The sequence below is a fragment of the Diorhabda carinulata genome, chromosome 9, assembly GCF_026250575.1.
Source record: "Diorhabda carinulata isolate Delta chromosome 9, icDioCari1.1, whole genome shotgun sequence".
NCBI classification, from domain to species: Eukaryota; Metazoa; Arthropoda; class Insecta; order Coleoptera; family Chrysomelidae; genus Diorhabda; species Diorhabda carinulata.
The window spans coordinates 14755561-14769212 of record NC_079468.1 but is presented as its reverse complement, the minus strand read 5'-3'; the positions used below and the strand labels follow the sequence as shown (position 1 = coordinate 14769212).

The 13652-nt window shown below is 32.4% G+C and overlaps 1 protein-coding gene across 1 annotated transcript; it reads left to right on the top strand.

Moving 5' to 3' along the window:
* The first annotated feature begins 3099 nt into the window (after positions 1–3099).
* LOC130897801 (prion-like-(Q/N-rich) domain-bearing protein 25) lies at positions 3100–10028 on the top strand. The gene is made up of 5 exons (XM_057806714.1): positions 3100–3451; positions 4907–5062; positions 6905–7045; positions 7290–7553; positions 9668–10028. Exons 1-5 carry the CDS (start codon positions 3358–3360, stop codon positions 10003–10005), a joined length of 993 nt encoding a protein of 330 aa, XP_057662697.1. The 5' UTR covers positions 3100–3357; the 3' UTR covers positions 10006–10028.
* Positions 10029–13652: the final 3624 nt, after the last annotated feature.

Below are 13652 nucleotides of genomic sequence, written 5' to 3'. Positions count from 1 at the left end.
AACCTAGCACAACTTTATTTTTTTTTAATTTCGAACTGGACCCACATAACCTCCAACAGAAGAGACAGTGGGAATGAAGTTTAAAAATTGACAATTGTCTATACAGAATTTGCTCTTCGAAATTCGGTTCGTTTTCTTGTCTTAAAGCAGAGAATGACTATATAACTATTAAAGGGGTCAAAATTGGAAACATTGATAGATAACTAAAGAAAGATTGATTCATATACGTCGCGATTGAATTTTCCTTTTGAGAACTTTATGAAAGAAGTTAACAAGAATGAAACTATTGATGACATCGTGGATGAAACTGATAATGGATAAAAATAAATTGAAATAACGGATTAACTATATTAATAAAAGTTTTCAATAAAAATTTATCGTCCATCGTATTTGGTTAATTCAGCTGTCCATTTCTATGATATTTGTTCGTTTTTCATGCAGATTCCATACAGCGTTTAACGACAAAAAAGAGGAATTAGTTTCTATCTTAGTTCGCATATATTTCAGAATTAGAACAGATTTTGTCCTGCGAATGACGGTAAAAAAAGTGTGAACTGTGTATTTGGATTTAGATTTTACCTTCTCTTCCTTTCAAAATCTACCGTGAGCCGAGTGTGCCTTTTTTATGGGTAAAAGCCACCACTATACGAAAAAAATTTAGATTGGAGCATGTTATCAATTGAAATTATCTTTATATCAGTTAAATGAACGTCAATTGACGATTTTCAATATAAATTATGATTCATTAATCAGTTTCGGCTCTCAACAGCCATTCGTTATGACAGAAATCATTGAACCATTCGAAAAATTTGGTGAAATACTAGTTTCCAGCTTGCAATCATCTGTAAATGTTTGATGTGTTCAATAATTTTAACCGAGAGCAACACATGGTATTCCTTTGAATCGTGGAAACTGTTTTGGCTTCTCTATACAACGTATACAGGGAATATAACTAATATAGCCAACTCTCTTCTTCTTGAACAAATATTTTACATGGCCCTAAGATAAATTCCAAAAATTTTCAGAAAAAAGCTCAAAATTTTATACAAACTTGGGCTTATTACCGATAGTTTTTGAATTATTCTGAAAAAATAGATTTATCGTTAAAGTACTTCAAGCTCAATTTTTTTTTCAAAAATAAGTAAGTGGTTTGAACAAGTCAAGCACTCAAAACGTATTATTAGAACATAAATAAAGTGAAAGTTTTGTTTCTAGGAATGTTTAAAGAAAGCAGAGACAAAAGTTTCTGAAAAGACTTTGACAGAATTTATATGTATTTCCTCCGAAAAATAGCTTGGTTTTTGTACATAAAAACTTTCCATTTTGACGTCAACAATTGCGTTTGTATTGGATCTGCATACATTATAAATAGCAAATTCTGTTGTTTTTTTTTATAAGCTATAATTTTGTTCTTTGGAGGTTCTTCGATTAAATATTATTCCAGTTATTCGCGAAAAACTTTTGGAGAATGTAGATGTTTTGCCAGAAAACCGACAATTTTAAGCACAAATAAGTCGAAAAGTATGGACTTTCAGAAAAGTCCTTTGAATTAGTCAATGTATCGACTATCTACTTATTTTCAACGAAACAAAGTAATAAAGCAACTCTCAGCACAAGGCAGACTTTAAAATAGAAGAGAGTGCTGTATGGATAAATACACGGGAAATTGGTCATCGACTAGCCTAATTGCAAAGATATATTCAAGTAGCATAAGTAAACACAACAAAAAATTACTTCGATAAAAATTGTATAAAATACGATATCGCATTTCTTGATAAACTAAGAAATGATCATTCACGAAATACAAACTACTACTTACGGCCGGTTTCATAATCTCAACCTAACTGGCACTTTAACTAAAAGTTCCTTTAAATTAAAGGGCCCTTTAACTTGTTGTTAAAGTGAAGTGCTGCCATAATCGAGTAATGACTCCTTTGATTTATTTTCCACGTTGAAAGGGGATTGATACTACTTTGTTCTCTTTCAATACGTGTCGTTAGAAAAAGAAACACAATAAAACGTAGGAGTGTTATTTTGTTAGTAACATTGCTTTTGATTTGATCTTTGGTGGCGTGCTCTTATGTTTGCCAATTCAATTCTTCAATTCAATTATCTTATTCAATAATTATTTTTCTAATTATTAATCGTATAACTTAAAAGTTTTACATTATTGATGCACAAGTTTGATTTCTACGAAGTTCCTTGTTCTAACAATAGATTGATTGTATAAATAGTCAACGTTTGTAATCACGTTTTCCAATTTTGTCATCAAGTATCTCTGAATGCGATATCCGCTGTGATCCACTAAAAGATGTCATGCAAATTGATCTTCCTCAAACTACCTTCTGAAAGCACAGTTATGAATATTGTCTGGTCGTGAACGGAACCTGGCCAACGAGCTACAATGTTACGAATCCGAAGCCGAGCATCGGATAGAGTTTGTACGTTTTTATCTATGTCGATATATTTTCGTCTTTACATGAGCTTGAACTTAATGTAACATGATATCTAGTGAATTATCTCGCCACTCCTGATGAGAATCATTCAAAATCTGTTAACCATATATTACGTTATACAATATGTCTCTTATTTTATAATTATTTATTACCTAATATCTGTGAAAAATCATGAATCTACCCATTTAATTTCTACTTACTATTATATTCGTTAAGATTTATTGTAAAGTCATCGTCCTCAACGTCTTACTTAAGCGGTTCCATATGTCCATTAGACATTTGAAGTTTCATTAACTTATCAAATTACTTACCCTTATTTTTGTATTGATGTGACTCTAACAACAATAAGAAATATAATTATTTATAGCTCCCTTATACAATAGGACTAGTATTTAAGAGAGCATAAACGCGTATAGAGTGTTCTATATAGTCTTAATATCCAACGGTAACAGTAGTCAGATAATTAAAACCACCCTATTTATATTTCATGGTAATAAATAGTTTCTCGAAGCTTTGAATGAAGTTATTTAAAACATTTCTGACTCCACCTCACAGTTCAAATTAAAAAAACATTTAGAGTTGACGTCAATAATGAAACGCGCGCCTGAAATTAATGGAAACTTTAAATATTTAATTTAAATACCTGTTCTTGTCAATAATTTAATAAATAAAATGGTAATGAATCAACGATCGTCACAAAGTTTCATGACTAATATCAATTTGTGTTTACACTATTACAAAATAATTGAAAGAGGCTGACGTTATCGTAGAAAAATTATTTTTATCACCATTATCTCTTTCACCTGTATTCGACTGATAAAAACAACGAGTATTAGTGACAATGAACAACCTTTTAGTAGTATAGTTTGGTGTTAAATAATTGAATATTTATAGTTTAATTATGAATAAGTGCGTATTGTTTACAATCCTCAATTTGATGATCATAAGAAACGTGCTCTCTGAAAACCATGGTTTATATGAAGAATATTCGATAAGTATGTTTTTTATAGTCGTAGTTCAATTAACTCAAATATTACATTCAGGTACTTAAGGTATATAAAACAATAATTTAATTCTCCTTATCCAAATACGATCGTTAACTTTGAGGTACTACTGTAAATTGAATTATTACATTTTTTTGTTCTATTCGTGTTACAATGAATAACAAAATATGTTGATGCGAATTATCCAGCAAGTTGAGGCGGTTTATCAGTGAATTGTAATGTTTTCTTTAGTTGATAGAAATACGAACATAATAAAACCATATAAGAATGAATTTTCAAACATTTTTACCCTCAATAGTTTAATTAAATAGATTAAATTCGCTTTAAAGTAAAAATAATCCTAAACATGTGATATAAATTAAGTTTTAAATGTTAATCTCAACCCTCAAAAGTATGTATTTGTACAAAAAAATTCATTTACATGTGTAAATTATAGTCCTTATTTTAATTAATTATTGTAGCTTATGAAAACTTTTTTAATCAAAATATATCAATAGGAACGAAAACTACATCCATTTTGAATGTTTTAAATTTGAAAAGGATTTGAAGTGATTAACTACCTCAAAACTGAAATAAAAATTGTTTCGCAATATAGCGGTGTAACTGACAGATAAACAATCAACGAAGAAAAGTAAAGAAAATCGTGTAAATAATTTTCTTAATACTTAAATATTATTTGAGTTCGTTTATAAAACAATTCTAAATTTTCACTCATGATTTTTTATGGAAATGGATTAAAAAATATACTTACATTTGTGTTATTATTCAAAGTAGTTGCAAATTATTAGATGTAGTGTTTTGATTGCATTGGTAAAGAAGTTTCCATACATTGGGGCCAACGTTTGGAGGACTAACTTGCCTATGTTCGTGAAACGTTTAATACAGTGCCATTGGCGTCAAGGTCATTTCTTTCTACATGCAAGATGCGGTGAAGAGGACAGCTCTAGTTACTTTTTTGTTGGTAACCGATTCTATTTAAAAATATTTAGACTCTTTAGACTTTCTTTCCACTTGTCCTCATTATTATTTTTATTTAGACTCCTAAAATCTTCTTGAGATGCTGAGCTTTAGCTCTCATACCATTTTATTGGTGGTCTGTCTAGTGACCTTTGTGTGATTAGTTGCTGGTTTTTGTCTCTTAAGTTTTCCGGCATTCTTTCAACTTGATCTCTCCTACCTCTATGAAGTTTACTCCATTAAATGTTTATATCGTTTTCATTCCAGTTGTCCTCATTATTCTTTTTATTGTTGACGTTTCGGATCTTCTTTCCGTTGTTTATTGAGAATAGTTCTCACACGTTTTTTGTAGATTCTTAAGTATCCGCTGAACCTTGGTACCTTTATCGCTTAAGCTCTCGTTTTCTCTATCAAATCCCTGTCGCTCAATATTGCAACTCCAAGGTAATTTAAGCAACAAGTAAGTAAACTGTGATATCTCTGTTTTAGATAGTTACACAAGATGTAGAGTGGACAGTGATTGTATGAAAATGAGTGATAATTCATTTTGTTTTGATAACGATGCGGATAAAGTGGGTTTCTGCAAATGTAGAGAAGGATATGATATGGTTAGCAGAAATAAAACATTTTTCGCTTGTCTAGGCCGTGAGTATTTGTTATAAGTATAAGTTTGATTACCATCAAATGATTATTTTTTCATTTAATCATTTTATGAGTGATATTACCAAAGTCTTATGTCGTTTTCAATTATTAATATGACACATTAAACTGCACGGAAATAATGATGTGAAGGACAATGCTTTCCAGGAAAACATGGCAGTCGATTTTATTGTTATATAAAATCACATATTTCATATTAAAAAGATGTGCACAATGACAATAAATATTATAAAGACTTAACTATAAAACTTTATTATTTTAGAAATCCTGATAACGTAGAAGTAGGAACATTATTTCTAAGTAGTTCTAAAGAGTTAAAAAATGCTTCTCCACGCGAATATTTTATTGTCGCAGCCATTTCTAAGGTCTGGAGTCATTCATCAGCAAATCTTGAAATATCTTGAATCTGTTAACTTCATCAGCGACTATTAATACGGCTTCCGTGAACATAGATCAACCGGGAACCTACTGGCCTATGTCACTAGCATATTGACTGAAGACATAGAGAAATATGGAGAATCCAGAGCAATCGGACTTGACTCTGTCAAAGGCTTTTGAGAGAGTTTAGCATGTGAACCTTCTAAATAAATTTAGATCGTACAGTTTGTCGTTCTCACTTCTTGGCTGGCTCAGTAGCTTTCTCAAAAATCGATCCATCTAGGTCGGTATCGATAGATACACCTCAGAAAGGTTGGAGATCAACACTGATGTTCTCCAGTGTTGACGATCTACTACTAATTAAAAACCCGATCTATATCTTCGCCGACAATAGCACACTGATGTCGTTCAAATCAACCGCTCCGATAAACTCGGCTACCGCCAAAATACATAGACAGCATTAGATAACCACCATTAATGCTAATCTTGAAAATATTCTGGAACGGAATGGAAGTACATAATACGATTGATTTAATACAACAAAGACCCAGGCTGCTATTTTTAAAAAGAAACTGGAACTGCAGCTCAGGATTTGGTTCTATCTGGACATAAAGTATCACCTTCACCGCAAATTCGCTAGTTGGAGGTTGATTTAGTCAAGGCTGCTTCACAAAAACTTGGAGCCCTCTTCAAGACCAAAAATCTATATACCCCGCAACAGTTTCCAATCCTCTACAAGGCCCAGATTCGTCCATCTATAGAAGATTGCTCGCATATTTGGAGCTCAGCTCCCAAGCATACCCTGAAGATGCTCGACTCAATACAGAAGAGAGCAGTTCAGCTTATAGGCGCACCAGGTTTGACCAGAGACTTTCTGAGCACTACACCCTACAGAAGTTTAAGATCAATATCAAGAGGCATATGAATTTACAAGTAATACAAAATGTATTATGTTATAGTACATGCAATGAATGAACTTATATCCAGAGGACCATAGTCAAATATAGGAAGTCATCTAAACTATCTCAATTTAGTCTATATCAAGATCATTTGAGAATTCTTATTTTGAATTTGCAGCTAACATACAATTTCCTTTTTCATTTTATAATGATCGTAGTTTATTGTAGAATAGATATATTATCTCTATTATTTTCCTATTTCCTGGTTAAACTCTTACCACTAGCGAAAGCCAGGATTAGGATTAAGGTTATTCTTTTTTTCGCTGAAACTTGACCATTGCTATATCAATGTGAGTAATATTATATCCTGGAAGTGTTTTAAAGAGCTTACTAGAATATTTTATATCCTCCGGTTTACTATCAAAGCGCGCCGGTAGAGAACGAGATTACCGATTTCTGTCAATCCTTTATATCAAGAACAAATAATTAAATACCAGTATTTTCAATTACCAACCAACTAGTAATCAACTTCCATCAAAAACGTTTCTAGCTGCTGGATTTGGAGAACCTTGTGAGAAAAACATGCAATGCCAACTTATATTAACGGAAAATTCGGAATGCTATGAATCAACTTGTAGATGTAAAGATGGATCCCATTTATACAAAGACGGCAGATGCTATGTATCAGTACGTAAGTATTATTTAAATTGAAAATATTTTGCTGAAATTGGTCTTTTCATAAGACAATCCACCATTCCAATACACTTCGATGACCACAAACTAATTATTATTATGTTATTTAATAATTATATTCATACAGATTCTGTTAAAATAACAATCAAAAATGGACCATATTGATAATAATCTAATATTCGATTGAGTGGACAACTACTATGAAACTAAAAAATTTCGATAGTTAAATATATATTTTTTAGTTTTGGATGATTATTGCAGTAGTGACGGTAACTGCTGGATGATGGATAACAAATTTGGTAATTGCGTTTATGGAAAATGCATTTGTCCATTTGATAAACAAGTACCAAATACTGAGAAAAATGACTGCATAGAAGGTAGAAACCTTGGGGAGTCCTGTGATAATGATAATCAATGTATTTTAGTTGAAAATACGCAATGTAGAGTAACATGCAGATGTGCGACAGGATTTGTATTATCACGTGATGAAACAAGATGCTTGAGGGGTTAGTATGTGTTTTTGTTGCTCAAATATAGGGAATGAAACTTCTGGACATTAAAGAGTCCATAATTTGTATGTAATTCCAATACAATAAATACAAATTGCCCGAAAGTTTCGTAGTTACAGATTAACAAACGCGTTAAATTATAAGAAAAATTTCTGATGTTCAGAATATTGGTGTAACAATCTATTTTTCAGCACTCCTTATGAAAATATCTCTATGTCTAACATTTTGATTTTTTTATCCGTCGAAACAGCCAAGGACCATATTCTATTAACATGTGAGAAACTTATAATTAAATCCAATTTATAATAACACCATTATAAATATTGTAATAGAGTCGAATATTGCATAACAAAACATTTATTTTTAATTGTTCGGATATTTATACAAGGGTTGCAACCCAAGTTTTAAGATGTGGCAACACTGATGTGAATATGTCAAATATGACATTGTTATCATGAAAATTGTCACTTTTGGTGGTGAATGAACTTAGAACATGTTGTCATTCGATTGCTATTTGTGTTGTTCACATATATTTGAAACATTCATCGTCGTGGAATTTTTCACACATCACACCAACAGCAGTGTGCAGATAAACCAATAATGGTCGTACATTGCTATAGGATGAATTTCATAAAGTACGTTCTGCCTGCAAAAATCGATGTCATATGGCATACCATGAGATTGAGGCATACTTAGGCATTAGTGCTTCAATTGTAGTGCTTCAAAAGATGTCTATAAGATCGTGACAGGCGATGAATTATGGATCTACGTATATGAATCTGAAACTAAACAACAATCAACTTTATGGGTTTGGCTCGTCTTGAGAGACGAGCCAAATCCAACAAAAGTTGCTCGCGCACTTCGCAGCGAATGATGGCCAGATTTTTCGAATAAATTGGATATGTCGCCTCCGATACATTGGAGCAATGTAGAATGGTCAATTCTGAATGGTACACCAGCATTTGTTTGCCATAAGTGTTCGAAAAATTTAGGAAAACCAATCTTCAAACATCGAATTAATGGGTCTTCCGCCATGCAGTGCTTCTTTGGCATCCAATGACTTCTTCTCACCATTACCGCAGTTCAAAAATAAATTACGAGGTCAACGTTTTTCTACACCTGATCTCAATCGGAATGTGAAAAATGCTTCGAAAATTGTAACTTATTCAAAAGTATAAAAGAAACTATTTTGAGAAACAATAAAGCCATATTCAATTATAAATACGAGTATTTGTCTATCTCAAAACTTAAGTATCAACCCCCGTACAAAATTTGGCAATCAGGTACAAAAAATTAAAATAGCCAGATTCAACAAAGATGTTGAACTAATTATTTTAAACATCTTAAAGTAACTCTGTTGAATTTAAATCAGGTCTGCTCGGTATCTATTCTAACATTTGCAAGACAATCTTTGCAATGTTAAGCTTTTTATTACCGTGCATGAAGAGGTGTGAAGGTTACTGTCTTCTATAAATGGGGCAAACTTAATCTTTCATAATGTTTCTGTATTTGAAGGGCGTGTATAAATAGTTTTGTAGGTGCCTCAAAACATACTCCATCAAGAACATTTTTGATCAAACACCAAATGACTCTTTTGGAAAAATAGTACCATAAGAAAATCTTTCTTTAGTTCTGTGCCATACGTAATTACCTTAATCTAGAGATTTTAGGCTCACTTGTGTTTCTTCTGTAAGCAACACTGTCTACCAATCATATAATTCACATAATCTCTAGTGAATCTTATTCTGTATGATTTAAAGTAAATAGCGGTTCAGTAGAAGGCGTTCTACTGACCAATCCAAGTTATACAGACTTCTCATGGACTTGTATAGATGATTTGAATTATTTTATAATTCTTTTGGAACACACTGTATTTATTTTATATGCCTGGATAAAACAATAATAATTTGACGTTCTGAAATGGATATTTTTGGACTTTCTTTCCTAATTTTGTTGATATTGTGAATTTTCTTATAGAAATGATACATTGACTTGAAGTACATCACAATCACCCGATATCTCTTACTTTCTTTTATATGCAATCGTGCATATTGCATTTGCAACAAAGTTAAGTATGATTATTTATTCAATACTGTTTCATATTATTTCAGCTGCAACAAGATTTTTTGATTATTGCGAAGAAAATGAGCAATGTAGTGCTTACTTGCAAGGTAGTACGTGTATCTCTAATAACTGTACATGTTCCGAAGGTTTTCATAATTGGAATACCCAATGTGTTCGATCTGCTGGACTAGGTGGTTACTGTTCTAGTATTGAAGAGTGTATTCCTGATCCAAAATTCTCAAATGTAATAAATTGTATCGACGGAAACTGTCAATGTTTACCTGGCTCTTTTGATGAACAATTGGGCTGTAACAGAGCGGTATCCCAGCAGGCTGGGTATATTTTTATATTTATTTTAAGTAGTAGTGTTCTCAAATTTCTATGACCTAATATATATTTTTGTAGTTACTTCTGTTTTCACTCAATTGATAATACCTACCTACCTATGAATTACAATTATTAAACCTTTCCAATGTAATTTTAAGAATGAGAATAATCAAACAGTTTCTGCGAAGAAATAACAAAAAATTTATCTTATATGCAATAGTAGACTCAAAATTCCTTCATACCAGGGTAAAGGGATACAGAACATAGTCTAGCACAGTGAAGTCTCGATAAACCGAAATGATTGGGACCGGATTCATTTCAGATTAACGAATATTTCGGATTAATTACCAAAATTTATATAAATACAAAATCCATCGTATAAATTACATAACCTGGTACAGTATAAAGCGATAAGGACAGTTTGTTTCATTTTATAACATCTTAAACAAGAAAGCGAAAGTTTTCAAACGTAGCAGAAGTATACAGTAAAAGTAAAAGTAGTTTTCTCTTTTAGGGTATCACATTCAAAATAGAGTACAGTACATACCAGTATCGTACTGTAGCAGCCATTAAATTTATCAGATATCACTGAATAGTATTAATATATCTTTTCTTAAATTATTTTCCACAAATTTCCAAACATATTTAATTTAATAAAACACTATTCTAGTTGACGAACTCAAGATACGGTTTGTATTATGAGTACAGTGTACTAAGTTGCATTAGCGTTTGTTTGGCAATCCTGAAAAAGGTTTTTTCGCATTAAGTTGGAGAGAGAATCACCTGACGGAACAAAAAGTCTTTATTCGGCTGGCGCGCTATTTCCTGCATTCCGCAATCTGTGTCAATGTGAGTGGTTTTTTCTACCGTTTCTTTAGTTTTTGACTCTGTAAATGTAGTGAAATGGCTCCGAAACGGAAATATATTTCGGGTACATCACAAGGTAAACTTAAATTGCTAAAACGCTTAGACAATGGTGAAAGTTTCTCAAAATTGGCTGTTGAGTTTGGACTGGGGAATTCCACAATCACTGACTGGAAGAAAAACCGATCAAAAATAGAACAGTTTTGTATTTCTTCAACGAGTAAGTGTCTTGAATCTCGCCAAACAGTAAAAACTACACCATTAGAGAAACTTGACAGTGCTCTGTTTGTTTCGTTTGTTTGGGCCCATTATCAAAGAAAAAGCTCTACAATTAAATCAATTAATGAATGGTGGCGATTCTTTTTCTGTTAGTACAGTCTGACTTCATTGTTTTAAGAAGCGTCATGGTATTCGAGAATTAGCCATTACTGGAGAACGCCTATCGTCTAATGAGGCTACTGCAACTGAATATTTAAGTACATTTGCGACACCGCAGCAAATATATAATCCTGATGAGAGTGGCCTCAGCTTTAATGGATTGCCAATAAAAATTTTGGCTGGTAAAGAAGAAAAAAGTGCACCCGGTTTCAAAATACGCAAGGAAAGATTAACGATTTAGCCTGTACTAATACTGCAGGAACTCATAAACTTCCTCTTATGGTAATCGGAAAATCGGCAAAACCAAGGGCATTAAAGAACCTAAATGTAAATGCCCTACCTGTCATTTACTAAAACTCAAAAAATGCATAGATAAAAATGCTCGGATAACGAGTTAGTTTGTAGAGATATAAAGGCCATTTTCTCGCCACCCAACGTGACTCCTTTGATCCAGACCATTGATCAACATATATTGCAGAATGTTAAGCTCTCGTACAATAAAAAGTTATTGAGACGGATCCTTGAAGATGAAACACTCATTATTTCAAAAGCTCAAAGACGTAATTTATTGGGTTGCAGAATCATGGGAATCTACAAATGAAAACCTGTTGACAAAATCCTGGAACAAAACGTTGGCCAAGCCTAAATTCTGAAGAAACCCCAAATCAACAAGCAAACAGAAACAATGTTGTACAGGTGCAGAAACTATTACAACTATGAGGACGCTAATGAAAATGATGTGAAAGAGTGGCTACAAGCTGACGATAACAATCATGAAATTTTATATGATCAGCAGATTGTTGATATGTTTCTTAAAGAACCAGGCAACGTGTCACATATAAGAGCGAAGGTGAAGCTGACGTCGACATTGAGCGGAGGGTATACCACTCGGACACCACGACTGCCTTTGATACGTTGAACAAGAGTCCACCTCGGCCTCAGCGGATACGTTGTTCCTGAGAAGTTGGCGTAACTTTGTCGCAACAGAGAGGTCTTCGTTTCTTCGTCAAAAAACTGTAGCGGACTTTTTTAAACCAGTATAGTTTAGAATATTGTTCTCTTTGTTCATTACACTTTACTGTATTCGAAAGATACTGTAACTCTCATCAATACACTAATTTACTAATAAATTTCGATATATTTTTTTTGAAGGGGAAAGTCAAATGAGTGAAAATACAATTTTGAATCGCTTAGAAAACATTCTAGTTCCACAGGGTTTTGTCTCCATAAAAGCCAATTTTTAAAATTGGCACTAAAACAAGAAACAATTTGTTAAAGCGTTTGTCCAAAAAGCAAAAACATCTTCAGCCTAACATCCTTGGAAAAATTGAGTTATTCTCTGAAAATTAAGAGGTCTTTGTAAAAAATGAATATAATAGGTTGTGGCAAGAAGGTAAAATAGTTAGTTGCATGAGTTATAACTCATATTTGGTGCAAACTATATACTTGTACAACATAAAGGTCGATTCACACATATCCGTGCTGTGAAATAACGTGAAAAAAAAATATCGGCTGACGAAGTTCTTTGTAAACTAAAGAGGGATATACGGTGCGTGTCCAAATATGAACGGCATCGTGAAAACTTGGAGTCCTTCATACTGTAAAGAACTGGTCGTTCCCGAACCAACTTGTTGAGAAGCTCGTCGTTCATTTTACAAAAATGAGGTACAGTGAATGAAAATGAAAATTGTTTTGAAGTATTATCCTAATCCGAGTGTGTCTTATGGTCCAAATGTATGCTTAGATAATAAACCGACTTTATCAAATGATAATACCAAAAAAGACAATTATTAGAGTCAAAGTCACCAACAGTGTGGGAAAAGATTTTAGTGGAATAAATATCGATAATAAGAAACAAGGTACTTCTTCAGGTATGCCGAGTAGTAGTCGGAGTATGACACTGCACGTAATAAAATTGGAATTACTGTCTGAAAAACATGTGAAGTCTTTATTAAATAAAGTGTATAAAGTTCTAAACAAGTCTTATTACAATAAACGACATTACATTATATTAGGTTTAGCCAAGGATGGGACAAATAAAATTTCACCATTTTCCACCCAAAAATAAATAGCTTCATTGATGATCTAATAAAAAGTTTTTCTTTGTATTTTACAAAAATATTAGTTTTGTTACGTTACTCCTTCCTTCCTAAGTTATACATAACTTGAATAAAGCTGCATGTTACAATTTTTATATTTCCTTGTAAATTCTATAACTGGTAACTGAAAAACGCGGAAAGAGAAACATCAAAATTTGATTAATTGACTGTTTTCATAACAACAAAAAACAAGTGTTATTTTTCTAATTAAAATTGTGTCACCTCTAGGTCATATATGGTAACAAATAGACACATTGGATAATTTATTGGAGAACAATTAAAAATAAAAAAATGTTCATTTATAAAGAATTATATGTCAAAATTTGTTGTAAGGATGGATCAATAATTGAGACGGTGACAAAAG

Bases quoted from the DNA above. Each gene is read 5' to 3' on its own strand.
- LOC130897801 (XM_057806714.1), top strand. From the start codon at position 3,358: ATGAATAAGTGCGTATTGTTTACAATCCTCAATTTGATGATCATAAGA. The intron at 3,452-4,906 runs GTATGTTTTTTA...TCTCTGTTTTAG, and splicing joins ATATGAAGAATATTCGATAA to ATAGTTACACAAGATGTAGA. The intron at 7,046-7,289 runs GTAAGTATTATT...TATATTTTTTAG, and splicing joins CAGATGCTATGTATCAGTAC to TTTTGGATGATTATTGCAGT.